The 20,159-nt window shown below is 33.3% G+C and overlaps 2 protein-coding genes across 3 annotated transcripts; both read right to left on the bottom strand.

Annotated features, from left to right (window-relative positions):
- Positions 1-6,301: 6,301 nt before the first annotated feature.
- On the bottom strand, positions 6,302-12,519 carry LOC145631479 (potassium channel KAT3-like). 2 transcript variants are annotated; one of them, XM_081683569.1, is made up of 14 exons: positions 12,308-12,519; positions 12,139-12,172; positions 9,966-11,816; positions 9,603-9,818; positions 9,360-9,515; positions 9,064-9,121; positions 8,628-8,945; positions 8,302-8,541; positions 8,022-8,120; positions 7,857-7,889; positions 7,583-7,768; positions 7,063-7,462; positions 6,492-6,633; positions 6,302-6,354 (listed from the first exon to the last, which is right to left on the bottom strand). In XM_081683569.1, exons 3-13 carry the CDS (start codon positions 10,151-10,153, stop codon positions 6,527-6,529), a joined length of 2,001 nt encoding a protein of 666 aa, XP_081539695.1. In that variant the 5' UTR covers positions 10,154-11,816; positions 12,139-12,172; positions 12,308-12,519; the 3' UTR covers positions 6,302-6,354; positions 6,492-6,526. The 2 variants fall into 2 exon arrangements, with proteins under 2 accessions (XP_081539695.1, XP_081539696.1); XM_081683570.1 differs by lacking the exon at positions 9,603-9,818 and having other exon boundaries at positions 6,302-6,633; positions 11,784-11,816.
- Positions 12,520-13,030: 511 nt separating this feature from the next.
- On the bottom strand, positions 13,031-17,136 carry LOC145630033 (uncharacterized). The gene is made up of 5 exons (XM_081682270.1): positions 16,781-17,136; positions 15,334-15,598; positions 15,027-15,223; positions 14,381-14,568; positions 13,031-13,703 (listed from the first exon to the last, which is right to left on the bottom strand). The coding sequence occupies exons 1-5, from the start codon at positions 16,873-16,875 to the stop codon at positions 13,417-13,419; spliced, it is 1,032 nt and encodes a 343-aa protein (XP_081538396.1). The 5' UTR covers positions 16,876-17,136; the 3' UTR covers positions 13,031-13,416.
- Positions 17,137-20,159: the final 3,023 nt, after the last annotated feature.

Genomic DNA, 20,159 nt, shown 5'->3' with positions numbered 1-20,159 from the left:
AAAGTTGTTTAATTAAGGGTCTATTTTCATAGACTGAACTCAGCTGAACTGAAATGAATATTTTATAAGAGAAGGCAATTAGGAGCTGAACTGATCTGAAAATAAACGTATGAGAATAGGCCCTTAGTAATGGTAAAAATATATAGAAAGGAGTGTGGTTCGATACAGAGATGGAACTATACATTAAGAAACTTACCAAATAAAAAGGGAAACTTGTCAACTAAAAAACGAAGAAAGTATTAATTTTCCCGAATAATCCAAATCAAAATAAATGATACAGAACATGCTCCAATATATTCCGTACTAATAGTAGAGTAAACCCCCATTCTCCGGTATAGTTCTTGTGTTAATATGGTTAAGATCGAGAGCTAAACCCTCACCTTGTTTTAATTGTATATATATACTCCGTTTATTTTAGTTGACACTATTTGACTTTTACACTATTCACATAACACGCTTTGACTCGCTTTTGTAGTTTATATACACGATTAAATATATTCATGTGGGATAATGTTTGAATCGTTTCAATATATATTTTATTAATATCCACTTTTTATAATTTTACAATGTTGTTAATTATAGGTATTAATCGTTAAAAACATATATCGACAAACGTGATAATAGAAATATATAGAAAGTATATATATATATATATATATATATATATATATATATATATATATATATATATACAATATAGTAGTGTAATAATATACAGAACAAAAAGTGTGTAAGTGTTGACGTGTTGTGCTCTAGTAGCTCTTGCATTATATTTTGAGTTGTTTTCTTTTCTTTGAAAGCTGCGTGAACTTTTAGTGAATAATTGTATGTAGTCTAGACTGTCTAGTGGATTTTTTTTTTTTTTTTTTTTTGTTCCTTTTCTTTTCTAGACTGTCTAGTGGATGACTTAGGTGACCAGAGGAAAACCTCAAAAACTAGAGGTTGGAAATGATCTTGGACCAACAAATTTAATAATATGGACATACGGTAACAAAAATTTCCAACTACTAGAATTAGATGATTAACCAATAGTATATAATTGTATAATGTTATTGTCAATAATCTATGTGTGTGAATTCATAATAGGTTTATAAGAGATATTATATTACTTCATAATAAATACTATATGATCGTGCAAAATGACAAAATCTTATAGGGCCTCTTGTATCATAGATTAAGATACTTTGTTTTCGTTGAAAGCTACATATATTTTTGGATTTTTGGTGAATGCTATTCTGAATCGATTTGTGATTGATCAAGTGTTCTTGAAAGATTACAGGTTGAAATGATCCTATAACAATAGTTTTGTAATTCTAGAGCCACTAAATTTATATGATCACTCAAGAGGTTTTCATCGGTAATTTGTGTGTAAGGATGTATTACAGATTTATAAAGATCGAGTATGTTTAACACTAGGATCGATTTGAAGAATAGATAAATCTTATATTCCCTCCAACCCAGTTTATTTGTCAAAATGAATCATTTTAGCCCGTATAAATTATTTACTGTAATTACCATTTTGACATGTCAATATTGCTATTTTTTTTTTAATATTCTAATTTTCAATGGCATATTAATACCAACTCACCTAATTTGACTAGAGGAATTGAAGTTTGTTTGTTTTACTACCTCCGTTTCATATTATTTATAACGATTAGACATATTTTTTTTCTCTACTTTATGTTAAATCTGTTACAAATAACTTGAAACGAGTTAGTAATTATGCTAGTATAAAATTTTGACAAATTAAAATGAAATAGAAAGAGTATGACACAGACTGACGCTATGCTGCAGTAAGATACAGAGAATGAGAGAAATAAAGGCGATAGAGCGACTGAGCGAGTGATGTTGTGCACTAGTAGGACCTTTGTCCTTGTATCATTAACTTAAGATATTTTTCTTTTCTTTGAAAGCTACATAAAGTTTTGATTCGAAATGGATGATTCTTAGCCTCTTAGGTGACCATGTGTAGTTAGAGGCTGGAGTTGGTTCTAGACCTTTTTTTTTTGGTTTTATTGTTATTATGTTTGTTTGAACACAAGATTTAAGAGATTTTCATTGCTTTTTCAACAAAAAAAAAAAGAGATTTTCTTTGGCTTTTGTGTATTGGTTTGTATTTGAGGTCCATATAGAAGTTGGGTATCATCACTATCATGGTAGTGTGGCAAAACTCATATAGTCTTGTTGTCCTTTTCCATTCGCTATATTATTTCTATTACGGAGTATTTTAAAGTTGTATTAAGTCAATTGATTGGTTGATCGCGTTCTTTTAAATTTATGGGGGTGAATGATGAAATAAAAAATAAGGGTAATATAATCTTGATACGCGTTGATGATACTTGTAATTTTTTTTTCTAGGGTAGTGTGACATCATTTAACTACCTTTTTTTTCACATGGTAAAATAAAACTACTAGCTCATCAACCTATTGAATAAATAATTTGACCAACTACTCACTAGATTTTATTGTTATTGACAAAGTTGATCAATTTGCACACTAAAAGCTTGTTCACATTTACTGAACTGAGCTGAAATAACTGAACTGAACTGAACTGAATAGAGCTGAAATGAATATTTTATGAGAGAAGAAAGTTATGAGCTGAATTGAATTGAGTTAAACTGAATTGATTGGAGTTGAACTGAACCGAACTAAAATGAAATGAAATTAAGCCGAAGTGAACATGCCCTAAATCAAACAAGCACCGTATGTATATAGTTTCTAATGACTAGTAACATTAAACAAAGCACAAATAAACTATGTGACCATATTTATAGACATCTCAAAATAACACCCATATTTTAGTTTAGCATTTATATTTACAAAGAATTTTGTATACATCCGGTTTACACTAATATTAGTGTACATCGAGCAGTATAAGGGTAACTTTTTGTCTTTTTTTGGGTAACTTTAAACATAATACAATTTTTATATAAATCAACAACAAGAAAAGTTTTATAAAGGTAATTTAATTACATTTAATCACTAATAATTGATTTTTAGTCATTTAAAATGTGATTCTTTACTAATAAAGCGTATATAATTTTTATTTGAATTGTGTTACTTTAACGCATATTGGGGTAACTTTTATTCATTTCAGGAGTAACTTTTAATCACTTTAGGTTATATTTATAATGGATGTACAATAATTATTGTACACCCGATTTTTTTAAAAAGTTTGTGTTATATTTATTTACTCCATCTATTGCTTAACCCCAATAAATTACTTCACATATGCTACTTATTTTATAGTTCGTTACATAACCTTGTAGATGGGAAAATAATGGAGCAATTTTAAAGAGACACCCCTTGAAGAGATATGGGACAAAGATAGACCAGTAGACCATGAATGATTTAGCCAAATTATAACATGACGAACCAATGACAAACCATTGTTATTAGAACGAGTAAGACCAATGAGTTATGAGTCACTAATTTTACACACTCACGAAATCACACGGTTTGCCACCTCCTTAAATTTCCAAAAACGAAATAAAAAACATTATCGTCCCTTCTAGAAACTCTAGATCATAAGACAACAAAACGTAGCTTTTAGAATTGACTACTCAATAAGTCACTTTACCCTTTTTTAATTTTTGATTTATTTTTCACTTACTAATTAAGTAAACTTTCCCACACGTTTGGTGAGTTGGTAGTTACACACTCACTTCTAACGGTTGTTTCCCTTTTTCCGTCATTCAACTGTTAGGTTTTTTTCCGCGTAAACGCGTGAACCACGTGACTTTCTTACCATTTGCGGAAGTATCTTTTTTTTTAGATGCTTTGTTGGATATTTATTTTTGGAAATCTTGCTTTACAGGGGGAATATCTTGTTTTATTAAGACATTAATAATATCATGATTATTTTGTTTAGTATGTCGTCATTATCCTACATTCCTACTTTCTACTACTCCGTACTTTCTAGATTATTGTTATTAGTTGTATTATTATAGTGGATTATACCAAGTATATTATTAAAATTATTTCCCCCGTTTCTTTTTAGTTGATACATTTCTTTAGTCATATATGTCAATTCACAAATTCAAATGTTAATATATTTAGTTACCGATTTTCAAAAATAATAAAAAGTTGATATTTTGAAAATATACATCGTGATAAATCTAACAAAACCCCACATGACTATATTTTTCATTACGTATAAATCACAAAACTTGGTCAAAGAAAAGTGTGTGAATAGTGCTAAAGTCAAAACGTGTCAACTAAAAAAACTGAGGTAGTATATTGTTGTGTAAAAAAAAGTACTCCCTCCGTCTCATAATTTTTTGTTTGTGTGTTTTCACAGTTTTTAAAAAATAGGAGGAAAAAGAGGATGAAGTACATTAATAAAAATGAGAAGTACAACGATAAATAAAAGTTAAAGAGAGAAAGTGAAAAAATGTACAAAGTATGTGCAAAATTCAAGGGTAAATTAGGAAATACCATGAATAAAGTTAAAAAAAGTAGCGATAATGAATTTTACATACTTCATACTATCCAAAAATAGAAATAGACACAACATTTTTTATCTCCAAAATAGAAAACAAGAACTATATTATGGGACGGAGGGAGTATACTATAATATGTAATTATGTTGCGCTGTTACATTAGTGGATCTAACAGCTACATTACAAGAATAATCGAATTTGATAATAATGTCTGATTTGCGCAAATATTTAGTTAATTAATACTTCATGATGTCGTATTAGTGATTAAATTTGCGGCGCTGGATTGCTCATATTATTATAATGTAGTAGAATGTTTAATTGAATCTGTTGTCTATATTTTGTCGGGAGGACTAAAAGAACTGAATCTCTTACACGATGTGGATTAGATACATGATTAATTTCTACAAAACATAACTTCATACGGATCTGAGTAGAATATAATAAAGGAAGACTTTTATTTATTAAAAATTAAAAGGAAAATCGTTTTCATGTTTTAAATATGTACATACTACATACGTGTAGTGTGTTGGACTGTTGGTTAAAAGTATATGATTATTAATAGAATCCATAAATACTTGGTACTTCGTATATTTTTTTTTGGTGTTTAGAGAGCCACAAGGGCGGAGGTGAGAATCGATCCCAAGATCTTCTGGAATCGAGAGGGAAACTCTAACACTTGAGCTCTTCGTATATGATTATTAATAAAATCCAAAATAAAATTCAAAAGCGGATTTTAGACGATTTAAAGGGCCAAGTATGCACCAAATAATTAGAAATGAAGTCTAAGTTATACCCTCCCTGTCTTTTTCAGAGCCCTAATTTAACAAAACATTGAATTTTGACCTATACTATCTTTGATAATTAATAAGTTTATATTTAAAAAAAAAACTATATGCTAAAACAATTACCCATATAATTATAGTTGATTTTTTGTATAAAGTACAAACACTGGTCAAGTATTTATTTAAATACTAAATAGTGAGGAAGTCATAAGGGTACTTAAAAAACACATGGCAGTATAACACTAGGCATGATCAAGCCCTTTAAGTGGTATAATATGATACTATACTTTGACTACTTAGTTGGATCTCAAATTCTTGAGATTAAGGATTCAAATTTTTCAAGGGATGGCTCAAGGGGTGAAGGTCCTCTTATCCAGTCATTTTCCCTCGTACTCTCACATAACATAAACTTCTTATATTTTTTTCAGGAAACTACTCTCACTTTTTTTTTTTCTTTTTGAGAAACTACTCTCCCATGATATGAGTCATATGACCCACATATAGTCGAATAAAATAATAGAAGATTTGAGGTATAGTGCTTGTTCCAAAAAAAAAAAAAAAAAGAAAAAAAAAAGATTTGAGGTATAGTTAGGGCCACATTTTTATTGGTGAAGAATGACAAGATATGGTGATAACATAATAGACATGTGAACTCGAACCGTGGCTGGACCACCCTTTTGAATGTTGTAGCATAAGGCCCACACCACATAACTATGGGCCTAGGCTGCGCTACGACCCACGAGGTAATCAGACTTGACATGAAGCACGACAGCCTATTTTTTTTTTTTTTTTAATTTTTTTTTTTAGTTTTTTTTTGTTTTGTTTGTTGAGAAAACGAGCCTATAATAATTTTTTTTTTTTTTTTTTTTTTTTTTTTTTTTTTTTTTGAGAAAAGCCTATAAAATATCTTTACCAAGCATACCAATAAATGTAGTATGAAAGACAATAAATAAAGTTATAGAATGTGGTTCCTCAAATACAGAGGAAGCCGCTGCATATACCTCATTGTATGATCTACCATTCTACCCTGCTTTCGAGTTTCAATAATCCTTCAAATTCAATGCCTTCGAAAAATTCTTACATAAAAGATATACTTTTGTACTTTCCATTTGGATTAAGTTGTGCCTCAGCTGCCAAAAAAAAAGTTTTCGCATTACTAGTTTAAATTACGTACACTACTAGAGTAGTACGGAGTATCAATTAATTCCGGCCATATGGAATAATTGTTAGCCTCCTTTCAAAATTATATGGAAGATCTAAACTCTACCTGTACAACTAAATTACACCCAATTCTTTTCAGTGTTATTGCATGAAAATTAGATGGTCTCCATCTCTGATCACACCAATGTCTTCAATTTCTGCATTTTCTGTACTGATAATTTTTGTGAAGCGTCGTCTGAACTTCTGGCCTGCAGTTCAAAAGGGTTGAATTTGTCATCAGAAACACACAATCGAAGAATTGAACAATGTGTAGGAAAAAAAATGAGGTTCTCCTGATTGTCAATGAGTAGGGATAAATGTGGCTGTGAAGCCCGGTACGGCCCAGCACAAAAAAAAAACACGGCATGTTACTGTGCGTGTCGGCCGTGGGCCGCCTTTATTTGGGAGAAGCACAATAAGGCACGGCACGGCCAAACCCGGTTAAAATCAATGCAGTATTGCTTAGCCACTTAAGCTCGGCATGACGGCAGGTGGACATGGGCCGACATTTTAAAACTTTGGCCCGACCCGGCATGAAACTTGTGGGCCGAGCCTAACTAATGCCAAATCATGTGGGCCTGACACAAGGCATGACCCGGAACGGCCCAAAGCATCTTAAAGTAGGGACTGGCTGGTACCTGCAAGATTGAACAACTCTTCAATGCTATCTGGCAGGACTATCAGTTTGCCAAACTGTTTCTCTTCCATACTGTCGCTTTGCGACTGCATGTGAATGATCACTCTAATCTTGTTAACATTTGTAATCGCTGCTCCAGGATGTCCTATATAGCTGTTTGACCTCAAGTTTTCCGATGCTGCCTCCATGCCACATGTGACTGAATCATAATATTTTTGAGTTTCCACCTTGTATGTAGCATTCCATCCTTTGTGCATTGTGCTATTTTCAGGAAATTGGGGTTCAATTTCATGTTTTAAGCATGTAATACATTTATGTTGGCTGTTAAACCGCTCCCCATAAGTATATTCCTCAACATCTTGCTGCTCCAACAAACCTTGGTTTGCTAGATGTTTTAGTTTCTGCAGAATAAAACACGCAAACACCTAGATTAATAGCAGTATCATCTACTCATTCTGCTCGTATGAGAATGGAGGGAGAATCAATTAGGCTTGCTCATATACTAGTTTTGGAAGAATTACCGTAAATAGATGGTTCTTGATGATATGTCCGTCTGCTTCGTTTGCTTGAATAATGTTCGTAAATGAAGTACTATTTAACCTTAATATCTGAGACAGTTCTGAAGTCCGGACAGTGAATGGCTGAGGCTTGTTACATAGAACCCCAATCTCTCCAAATATTTCCCCTTCAAATAGCTTCTGAACAACCTGAGTACAAAGTATAATTTTCGCTGTTAAGACACTGAAAATTTTATTTCCTAGCATACTGTCTCTGTTAAATTGACAGCATAATTACCTGATTACGCCCATTAATGTGTGCCACCATGTCCTATAATAAAAGATAACATTTCATCAGTTTATAAGTCTTTTGATGATTTGATTAATTGTTAGCCTGTTAGAGTATTAGGTAGCTAACAGTTAATTATTTAGCCATAAAGTGCTTGAAACAATAAAGATTTACCACTGCACCAGATACGAGAATGTATATATCCATCGGCGTTTCATTTTGTAAAATCACATCTTCTTTAGGTGGAAAGTATTCAGCCTCCATTTCCGAAACCTGCATACAAGGAAAATAAGGGGAAATAGGCGGAAAATGGCATATGTAACACAATATAGATTGCAGTATAGTATCATCAATCATCATTGGCCAAGAGTACAGCAGAAATTAAGCATATACTCGTATACTGATTGGAAAATAAGATCAGCTTTAAAGCTTGTCAAGCAGGAACAGGTCTTACCAGTTGTAAGAGAAACTTTTGAGAAACTCCACAGAAAAGTTGGACTTTCTGAACAACAGGAAAGAAGAGATATTGTGCAATGCTAGATCGGAGAGCTTTGGGCAGACTGTTTAAGGTCTGCTGCTGTTTTAACCCTTCAGTTTTGAACTTCAGACATACATGTGACAGCATTTGGTCCTGTATTCTGGGAGGAAGTTGATTGCGTGCGGCGAATTCTGTACAAGCTCTGACTGTATCTCTCTGCAGAACCATTAATCATGAGCATTGTTCATATTTTCTAATTCTAATAAAAACTTATATATATCTAGCTATATTGAGCCACTCACAAAATTTCTGGTGCGACTTGTCCAGTGAACAACAAGGTTTGTCATGTTTCCAATGATGTAAGACGTGAGTCCTAGATTGAATAGCATGTAGAAGATGTCAAACAGCATCTCGATAGTGTTTTCAGCATGCAGGTCACCATAGCCAGTGGTTGTTAGTGTCACAATAGACCAGTATAGCGAGGCAATGTATCTCTTCCACACGCCCTGTGATTTAAAGTTCGGGTTCACTGCACCAATCCAAGTTTTAGTTGGATCAGGGTATTTGTCTGCTATCAGGTAATAGAAGCATCCAGCATAATGAACAGCAAATAATGTTACCTGTAATTTAATATTAGTCAAAAGAAAAGATACCACTTAGGCACTTACTAATTAAAGTTAACAACTATTTCAATTAAGTTGACTATAAAAATGGTAAGCGAAGTTCATGATGGCTTACTGCGACAAGTTTGGTGCAGCGGGTCCAAAAGTAGTTGAAGTGGATATCTTTCTCGAGCCTGGAGATGGTTAATAATCATAGCAAAGTCTTAGGTGAAACCGTCTCATAGTAATCAAATAACAAGTATAAGATGGTACTAAAAGTTACCCTTCAGAAAAGTAAAAAGTCGTTACTAAAAGTTTTCATTAAAAACACAAATCAGTCTGGTACTCTTGCAAAAAATTACTGAGTACTGCAAGACTGTCATATCATCCAGAGTTTTACTTCATCAGTTCATTTAGAGTTTGATTACAGACCTTGCAAAGAGGGAGCTGACCCTCCGAAGTCTCCAGAGTCGAAGCATGTTAAGTGCTTTAAAACCTAGTCCACCGTTGTGGTCTGTAAAGAGAAGGCTAAGCGTCTGAAGTGGTGCTGTTGAACAGACATCAAAAATAAACCAGGTTGACAGGTACCTATAAAAAAAATTAGAAAACTTTTCAAGTCCAACTTTAGTATCTAGAACGGTTGGAATCTGAACTGCTGCATAATATTATACTAACCTGATTGCAATTTTTTTATGATCATCAATTAGTAAGTAAGTTCTACGATCAATATATGCAACAAAGAAGGTGAGAACTATATCAATTGCGAAAAAACCATTCACGACGTGATCAATGATGAAGAGTGCATCCTGCTTGTATACGAGGAATGCAAACTCAAACGGACAGATCCATGCTGAATACACAACCAGGATTATTAGCAGCATCTCCCATGCCCTGAAAGTTTGAACCTTTTCACTTAACTCTCATGACAACTGATACAATTTTACAGAAAGATGACAGCAGCAGTGAAGTATGTTATGTCAAAAACCTTGATAGAGTAGAGTGTATGTTTTAATGTTCAATCCTACTTTGTTATCTCACCTGTAGCGAGGATTGAATGGTGAGATGACATATTTATTGAGCTCGACAGTTTGGTTGATTCGAGCTCCAAGAGACGGTAAAATATCATTGGAAAACACGCTGTCATAGCTGCTACCATGCTCAATTCTCAGCTCGTTTGTGCAAAAACGCTTGAAGAATGTTCTTATGCAGGAAAGCCACACCCACATGCTTCAGTATGCGCGTGCTCAAGAGTCAAAATTATTCTTTATACTCAAGATTCAGAAGTTTTTTGTAGTAAAAGAAGTGTTATAATTAATTTTTACTTTTGCAAGCTGGTAAGCTATGCTTGGAAGAGTTATACCTGTTTCTGAATCATATATATATTTTTACATGTCTGTACATATATATGCAATGAAAACAGAAGTGGTGCGCGATTGCCATGTAGACAGATTGATGAGAAAATTGAAAAGAAACATCTTGTGACCCAACCAGAAATGGAAAGGAAGCATATATGAGTATATGGCCCAGGTAGATCTCGTGTATAAAGGTAGGAGAAGGATCCAGAGAGAAAAAGACAGCAATTGTGGCTGAAATACGTCTCTTTTGTATTATAATTTATTAGCTGGTGCACTGTTATTGGGTTCATGGGTACCAGAAAGAGGGAAAGTTCACATCAAAGGTAGTTTAAATTGTTGTAAAAGAGGTTATAGTTAACTGTAATGGTAATAATTGTGAACTGCTATTAATAATTGGCTTGGTGGATGGCTCCAAAAAGAAAGGAGGCCTATTGTTGCTGGCAGGCAGCCGCACTCTGCATTAATTTATACAGCCTCTGTTCTTTTATAATCGCAACATTTGCACTATTTATGATTGTGAGGAATAGTGTCTTTTAAAGTTTTTGACTAAATGTGTTGACTATTCTTCTTGTCTTTAAAAGTTTTTTCCTATGTAGACAGTAATTGTCTCACAAAAAAAAAAAAAATCAAGATATGATTTAGAAACAGATGGAGTAATATTAGAAACAAATTATAACATATATATGAAATGATTGTTAGATTAGATCGACTCAATGTATAGGGTCAACGTTGAGCATTGGACATGTTAAAATATCGTGATTAAAATTAAGTAATGGAGGGACTATTTGATATTTCATGATTCTTGTATGTAAACTATTCACAATTGACTCGAATATGATCAAATCAAATCCAACTAGAATAAAACAATTTGTCAACGGGACATGACCCATTCCAAAGGATGCAGTTATCGCCTATACTAACACTACTAGTTGTAGGACCACATTCCCCCTACACAATGACTCTTCACTTAATGGAAGACTTAATTTGGTTGAATAGATTACATACTAAGTTCTAGTCAGTTATTAAACTTTGAGTAACTTTTGAAATCTCAAGTAAATGCCAAAAGACGAAGAATAATCAATGTAAACACATGATCTATCTTCAACAATTTGGCATTAAGATTTCAAACCAGAATGCTCAAATTCAAGCTTATACATTAATTATATGAACTCGAATTCAAAACTAAAACAAATTCTTAAAAACAAAAAGCTATCTAAGTGTAAATCCATTTCTACAACTCCGCCGCAACAGGTATTGTCACATTATAGCCCATTGAATTTGACACTGAACAGAATCCTGTTCCGTCGTTGTCCCTTGCTGCATTAGCAGCGAGCGCCAACACTTTCAATGATAGATAGAGGTAAGTTAAAGGAAAGGAAGGTCAAAATTGCTAAGAGGCTCCCTTCTTAACTAATGACCAATAGAATATTCCGAACATGTAAATTAAACATTTCAAGAATGCAATGATTTACAATTAATGGGATGGAAAAAAAAAGACTACCTCATGTGTCCGACTTTGTGTATGATCCACCAACTTCATTTCAACCAAATTGCTCAACCAAAAAAAAAGAGTAGTTAACAGCTACTTAAGTTAATTGCTCAACTAAAGCATTGAAGAAGAATATACAGTAATTAACAAAAAAAAAAAAGGTTGAATCATAAGTAAAGTTAGAATGAGGTTTATGAATGTCGCATTTTCTTTGACTACAAATTTTGTATAAATCAGCATTACACCGTTTGATTAGCAAAGAGTTCATCCTTATTGACATTAAGAGTTTGAATTGAAATTCATTTATAAACCAAAAAGTATTAGAATGCAATTAAACTGAAATTATGGCAGCAGGAATATTTCATACCTGTCAAATGACTCAAATATGGCCTCAACACTCCCTGCATTCAAATTGTACAAACATATATCAACCAAAGTATAAAAGGCTAATTACAAAAATCACAAGCTAATCATAGCATATCACATCACTTTATATTATAAATAATCAAATAAGATTCACTAATTAGCACAATCACCTTCAATGTAATCATCCTGTATTTATCAACCGTTGTATTTATCAACGTGTATGTAGATAGAAACTCCGTTGAAGGCGAGCCTTGTCGAAGCATCATAATTAGTTTCACTGTGGTGTGGGGATGATGAAGATGTGGTGATGAGGAGGAAACTAAGGAAGATAAGAGGGATTGAATAGTATATGAAAAGATTGAAAAATTAATCAGCATGTCTTTGGGATATATGTAAGACAAATTCTCAATAATTGCATAAGATATTTTGAACTTTTGACTTTCAATTCGTAGTAAAAAGAGAGGTAAAGAACTACACACTAATCACTAATCATAATCAGAGTACCCAACTGATTTTTTTGCCAGTTATATAATCTTAGATTCTTAGGTGATCACTCTGACCTAATAATATTGTTTAAACTTGATAAAAGCCATGTATAACAAATAATGCACTTCTAAGTTCATACATAAATACACAAATTTATCGATTTAACTTGACTTGACCATATAGCATGAAAATTGTACCAACTCCTACGACATCAACCAACCATATTGTTAATAATGATCTCAAGAAACCTACTAAAAGTTAGTTCAGTGAAACACTTAAATATGAAAACATAAAATGACCACCCAACCGGCCAATCAGCACATTTGACACGTATCCGTTAATCCAGAAAAGGCTAAGAGAAATTGACAAAAGAAAAGGTAATACGAAGTACAAAATAAAGGCCAGGATATATAACAGAGTACCAAATTAGATGAATCTTTTTGTAACAGAAATAACAACCCCCATATTGCCAAATAAAGATATGAATCTTGAACAGAGTGCACAGATACTCAGATAGTCAATCAGACTAAGCTGAAAAAACTTAACAGAACATGAGAACTGAGGAAGACCAAACAATGTTTACACTATACATCTTCAACAAAAATCCTAGTCAACACATTACACATTAATGTGGAAACAAACTCCGTTCTTCTGGCCACCAAGGGGTGTCAAAGCAGAAACACCCACCAATGCAAGCATCCCAGAGAGATGCACAATGGCGAGAGAAAAAACGGATGAAATAGCTGAGATCACAGCACGAATCTACTCTGTATACAAGCCGAAGCAGAAATTTCTACTTGGCCTTCTTCAATAGAATCAATGTTCTGTACTCTGCATCATCCTTAATGAAGCTCCACCAAATGTAGGAAAGAGGAATGCTAATGGCATGCCACACAGCAAGGGCATCCACAAAATCCCAGTAAGGTGGAAAATCATAAATCACCAAGAGGATAGAAAGAGCTCCCCCAAAAACTACAATCCATAACTTCGAACGTGAAGGATGCTGACTCATACGACCCCATACAGCCCACAGAAGAAGCTGAGCCAAACCCATGGTTAGGCACACTTTCATGTTCAGACCTGATGGACACAGAGGAAATGGAATTCAGACAGGTGATCATGAAACATCATAATAATTTACATGCAAGTTGGAACTGAGAGTCAAGAGAATAACTAAGCCTAGAAACAACTAAGATTCATCAGTTTACTCATAATTCCCTCCTAAAGCCACCACTATCAAGGGAAGGGAAATATGTGCAATAAATACCAGTTTTAGGCTGTAAGAACAGCCAAAGAGCTCTAGCAAAAAGCAGATGTGGACCACAGCCAATTGGCCACCGTGCTAAAAATACCTTTTAGAGAGGTCAGTAATATAAAGTTACATGCTAGAGAGTTTCACATATGAGCAACTGTTTATAATGTATGGAAGGGGTAATATTTACAATCACAATTCAATGATCAATCAAAACATTCGACTTTGGATCTCAAGGATTATATTAATTTGCTTTTTCGTTATTTCATACTTCGTATTTTGCTGTGAATTACTAATAGGCAATTCTAAGGGCAAAGAGTCTCTCTGCATTTGTAACAAGGCACTGTTTCACCCAAGGGCCCAGACCCCAACCCAGAAGAAGCAAATCCTCTTCCCCACTTCATGAATGAAATGCATGAAATGATGCTTTGTAAATCAACAAACTTCCTTATAAATCAAAAATGTATAAATAGATTATTAAAAAAAAATTGAAAGAGAGATTTACCATAGTCAAGAGCGTAAAAATTTAGATACAAGATGTGTGTCGTCACAAATGCAATTAGTGGTGCGGAAACCATAACCCTAGAGGCTTCCCGCTTTATCTCAAATGCTCGAAAGATAGCTAGGATAAGACCAAAGCCAAGCAATGCCACAGCAGAGGAGTAACCTAGCTTCTCTGTCAGGTCCAGATCTCTGTAAAAGGAGGAAAGGTTACAGATGCCAACCCATTTCCACATCATTGACTATAAGCATAAGGACATGCAAGAGCAGCAGTAGCCTAACAGGTTTAGACAATCAGTAATTCTTGTTATAATGTAATAATGACTGATGGCGACCTCAGAGCCACAAATTTCCCAGTTTTAAGCTTTCAATAACAACTTTATAAGTATAAAATATACATTTAAAATAAATAAAAGCCTTGTTCGTTCTAGCCTATATCTTTTCCCTTTCTATTGGTGTGAGAACCGTTAAGAGTGTAAAAATCAATCTTGAATTGCACTTTTTTGCCAAGATGCCAACATCAAAGTATTTAGAAGCTATCAAGAACATACATAGCAGGATGCAGAACTCAGGGATATCTTAAAGCTACGGCAGATGCATAAATTTGATAAATGAATTACACAGAAAAATGCAAAAGGATGAGTACTGACCGACTGTGGAAAACTGCAGCCCAGAACCAACAATTCATTGCCAAGACACCATAGATATGCCACAAGCCAGAATATTCATAATATGTCTTCCGCTTATCCGTCAAAGGCAACTTGTAATAAACAAGAATGAAGAATGATATCCAACCGTGAAATTGTATGGCAAGATTGAGTGCAGAAAGAGATACAGAAACAGGTTCCTGGAGAAACAAATGGGAACCATTTTAAACAGGATAATTGAAGAATAAACAAAATTAAAAAGTACTTTATAATACTATACATATTTCAACAATGGGAAATACAAAAGAACCTGGATTCCATATACACGACGAAAAGGCCATCTTCCATGATACTTGACAGGTTTCTCTCCAAGCTTTCTCCTTTCCTCCTCCCTTGCAAGCATGCAATAGTAGCGACAATCACTGTGGCAATCCCACTGTTTCCATTTCAGATAGAGAGGTTCTTGAAGATACCATCGACCATCAGAAATGTTACCATCGGCAGTGAATATGCAATGTTGAAAGCACTGATGGCTTCCAACACAACCGGTCTCCTGACAATTTTCCACACAACCCCTAGAGCATGACAGAATATATAATCAGTAGAAGCTCTGTACCAAACAGTCAAGCAAGAAGAAGATAAAACAAAGTCAAGGAAAGCTACGAAGTGCACATCGTCTATACTAAATTACTAATCTAATAATAATGCTAAAACATTGCCAGAACTCATTTCTAACATCAACACTATATTTGACAAACTACAGGCCGAATCATCCACTGAATTCGCTCATAATATACACTTTATTAAATATATACGAAGTTTAGGAGAACAGTCACTCAAGAACAAAGGCTACACCAAATTATTATAAAAACAATTAAAATTCCTTAATCCTGATGCCTCTCATCCTACCTTAAAGAGTTTCTATGCAATTAAAGGTACTAGAACCCAATGCACTTCTTCAAGGTTGTCAATCAAGCAACTAGGCAAGAACTTAATATCTATCGGATGCTCAACCCCAATAGGATGTCATTAGCTGTCCAATTTGCTCAACTTAACAAGTTCACAGGTGAGTAATGAGCTAATGGCTTATGAATAGTCCCATATCAAAAAGGTTTATTTACTTTAAACAGCTAGAGAGTAACTTTGACATTCCCACAATTTCCAATTGGTTTTAGGAGGGAACCACCTTAAACGAACATCTAATAAGTCCGACTATCCACCATCACGACCACAACATGGGATATAATCCACTTTAACATTCCCCTCCACCACCACCCCTCATTGACCACTAAAACTTAAGATCTAATAAGTAAGTAATCTCATTATGAAGGTCAAACAACCCATTGCAAAAGACTCAGGGTAGAATAAAATTGTAACATTGAATCATCGCATCAATTCTTCTAAAAAAGATAAAACCTTAATCATATCCATCCAACTCAGAACCCCACTAAGTCACATTCTTCAACTCACTTTTTTAAAATCCTCCACTTTTTAATCCAAAAAAAAAAAAAAAACCATCCAATCAATCAGTAAACTAGATGTCACCAATCACACCCATGAATTCCAATAATCGATCAATTCCCAAATTTCAAATTCAAAAAACAACAAAAAAATCACCATGTATCAACAAATTTAAACCCTAATTAGCAGCAACAACAACAACGAACATTTGCAAATTAACCAATTAATCAACAAAACAAATTAAACCCATCAAAATTAAACCACAAAAAATAAAAGTAAAGCAAAGATTAGACAACCTGTAAATTGGATCAGCATCACCTTCAGTAGCTTTAAGAGCACGAGCAATGCCGAAAAAAGCAAAGAAAACAACCAACCAATGACAAAGTGCCATCTGGGAAAAACCCAACAAAAATGGAGGAGAGAGAAAAGGTAAACAGAGATCAAGCTTTACCAGCTATGGCGGCAAAAGTCAGGCGATTTACAATCACATTTTTCGGAGGAGAGAGAAAATAGAGGTGCAAGATTTTGTGGGATTTTTTTGGGATAAATATTTAATTGCGCGGAAAAATTGGGAAGAAGACAAGTGGGAGAAAAAACGAGAGAGATAAAATAAGTTTGGGAAAATGGTACGGAAGGAAGTTAGTTTATTGAAATGAGTTTGGGGGTTTTGGTAAATGGGAACAAATCATGATTTGAATGACAAACTGATTTTCTGTACATAATTTTTTGAGACTATCACCTGACACGTGGGGGTAGATTTGTGGATGATTAAGGTATCTTTAGTTTTGTTTATTGCTTGCCACGAGGTCGGGTTATTGGTTTTCGTGTGAGACGGGTGTATCGTGTGACCATTAAATTTTGAGGTTGGGGAATGATATTTGATTTGAGATATGGTCAAATAATTATATACTCATATTATTCAATATAATACAAATTTAAAATAATTGCTAGTTGTGTGATTAGAATCCACCACCTAAACACTAATAGAGTTAAGAATACACAGTAAATCACAAATATTAAATTTAGGTATAATTAAAGGTAAAGAGAGACAAAGAGTATATAAGATGAGTAAAAAAACCATGGAAAGGAAGCGGGCAGATGTAAGGATATTGAATCAACAGTGTTATCAAATTAATTTAAATATTAGGATAATGAGGAGTATTTTTTATATTAATTTGCATTACAAAAATTTCTAATTGAATAATATTTTTAGAGGTAATTAGTGTGATTTCGAAAATGTATGCGATGATTCAGATTAAGATGGTTAGGTTGATTAAGTGATTGGAAAGGCAGTATATATGGGTACAGGTAGCGATAGTGGTTTCAGTTGGTGATATTGTGGTTTACTTATGAGAAGTTTATGTTAAAACTTTAATTCATTAATCATCATTATAAAGTTTTGTGTTGGATTCCGTATTGATCAACTCAGTTTGGAAAAAAATGGATGTTTCAATTCGAATGCATCACTTCCCCTTTTAGTTAATAAATTTTCTATCTTTTTTTATATAGTTATATTACATGAGCCCTCTTTATTTACATTTCTCTTTATTTCTTTCTATTTTAAAAAATGTATAATACACGTCACAAAATCTATGCAACTAAAAAACAAATGAAATCTTTAGTTTTGTTTTTAATTGTTCTTTTAGTGTGTTTTATACAACTCACTTATCATCTTCTTCTCATTTAATTTTTAGTGTGTTTTGCTGCTTGGGCGGAACATTGGAGAATTATGTATACATTACTCACAAATAATGTCCAACACTAATATTTATAGGTGATGTATGGAGGCAATGGAGGTGGAAGTAGTGTGTTAAAATTTCTACCCACCTACTCTTTAAATTGCCATATTAATCTAGAACCTTTATAGCCATTCACCAATTCTAGAATTTTCCACAATTCTGTGTCAAGTTCTCAACCTATGAGAATTTTCCATAAATCTTTAGAATCCTTGAGACATAATTAGTTGAACTATGGAATTTATTGTGTCACACTAACTCGTGTCACACTAACTCAACATATACTTATAACATGAAGTTTGTATGCTATAATGTTTTGTGTTACTTTGTTATCTTATTGTGCTTTTCTTCAATATTTCTACGGCTTTAATGTCTTCATTTTCAACTGCTATTTCCTCTTTTCATCTTCCGGAGTTAGAGTAAACCATTAGTAAGGGCAAAAAATAAAAAAAACAGAGAACTTTGTAGCTTACTTCATTCTTCACATACACTTCGTATTAGATACTCCGTACTTTTTCCAATAGTTTTCCTCTTTTATTAGAAATTATATTTCAATTATTCGCAACAACACAAGTCACTACCAAAGATTGCATTGGAGTCATGCATCATCAAAACATTTACATTCAATCTCGGCAAAACCAAAGCATCCTTAGCAAAAGCTATAACTATTCATAAAGAAGTCCAACTAGCTCTTCATTGCACCATTCAAACAATTTAAATTGAAGGTGGTAATAACCTTTTAGGCTTTTAGTCAATGAGTCAATAAAAGACATTTGGTTAGTCCCTTGGCAGATCAATCATATTATCGAAGACATTCGTTCCCTCCCCACCCAGTTTCAGTTAGGGGTGTCCATTCGGTTTTCGGTTTGGATTAAACCCAAATCCAATCCGATCCGAAATAAATTTCGTTTTTCATTTTCAAATCCAATCCGATTCGAATTCATAACAAAATCCAATCCGATCCAATCCGAATTATAATTCGGTTATTTGGATCAAATCCGAAAATCCTAATTAAAATACGTTACTTGCTACTTTTTTGGCCTAATGCGATTATAAAAATAAAAATGTAATAATAAAAATACAAGTCTTGAAAGGATAGTTGTACACGATTAATACAAGTATTGAAAGCATAGGTTTACATGATTAATTTTATTATAATCATAAACATAGTTTAACATAATTAATATTAACAATATTTATTTATAAAATAACACTTCCATATTTCGGTTATTTTGGTTTTTTGGATCCGAATAAGGTCAATCCTACCCAATCTGAAAATCCGAAGTTTAAAAAAAATTCAATCCGATCCGATAATTCGGTTTAGATTGGATTGGATTTCGGTTTTTATCCGAATAATGGACACCCCGGGTAGTAGATTGGAGACCAACAAGTTTTAAGTTAAGAGTTTTACTATCTTAGCCATTTATTAGTTGTGCATTTTTATCCAACAAAATTATAGTTAACTTAGATAAGTTAATTTGTGTCTTATTATACAATTTGTTTCCATTATGTAATGATTGAGCCGAGTTTGACAACTAAAAAAATGTTTATATCAAGACTTAAACTCGAAACCAACAAGCCTTACTATCTAAACAGTCGAATTTGATTAGCAAATTAAACAAATACTCCCTCCGTCTCCGAAAGAACGACCCATTTGGCCTAATTTTAGTCCCAAAAAAATAACCCATTAGCATTAAAATACCCACTAATTTGCAACAATATTTGTGCAAAATTATCTTTTCCATATAAAATTTTGTTTTTCCATATACTTTTATTACTACCCCTCTCTACTTTTTTTCCCTCAAAAAAAAAAAAACCTCTCTACTTTTTTGTAAACCCCATGTAAATTTAATTTTCAAATATACTTTAACTTTTTTTTATTTAACTTTATTAATACCTGCGAAATCAACCCAAATCGGTCGTTTTTTCGGGGATAGAG

The sequence above is a fragment of the Chenopodium album genome, chromosome 5, assembly GCF_948465745.1.
Source record: "Chenopodium album chromosome 5, dcCheAlbu1.1, whole genome shotgun sequence".
Classification (NCBI taxonomy): Eukaryota; Viridiplantae; Streptophyta; class Magnoliopsida; order Caryophyllales; family Amaranthaceae; genus Chenopodium; species Chenopodium album.
The sequence above is the reverse complement of the archived record's forward strand: the minus strand, read 5'-3'. Positions and strand labels throughout refer to the sequence as shown.

Excerpts from the sequence above, each read along its gene's own strand:
- LOC145631479 (XM_081683569.1), bottom strand. The coding sequence starts at position 10,153 with ATGTGGGTGTGGCTTTCCTGCATAAGAACATTCTTCAAGCGTTTTTGC. Across the intron at positions 9,122-9,359 it reads GTCAGCTCCCTCTTTGCAAG|GCTCGAGAAAGATATCCACT; the intron begins GTCTGTAATCAA and ends AACCATCTCCAG. Across the intron at positions 8,121-8,301 it reads AAAAGTTTCTCTTACAACTG|GTTTCGGAAATGGAGGCTGA; the intron begins GTAAGACCTGTT and ends CCTTGTATGCAG.
- LOC145630033 (XM_081682270.1), bottom strand. The coding sequence starts at position 16,875 with ATGGCACTTTGTCATTGGTTGGTTGTTTTCTTTGCTTTTTTCGGCATT. Across the intron at positions 14,569-15,026 it reads GCTGCAGTTTTCCACAGTCG|AGATCTGGACCTGACAGAGA; the intron begins GTCAGTACTCAT and ends CTCCTTTTACAG. Across the intron at positions 13,704-14,380 it reads TTTTTACGCTCTTGACTATG|GTCTGAACATGAAAGTGTGC; the intron begins GTAAATCTCTCT and ends TGTGTCCATCAG.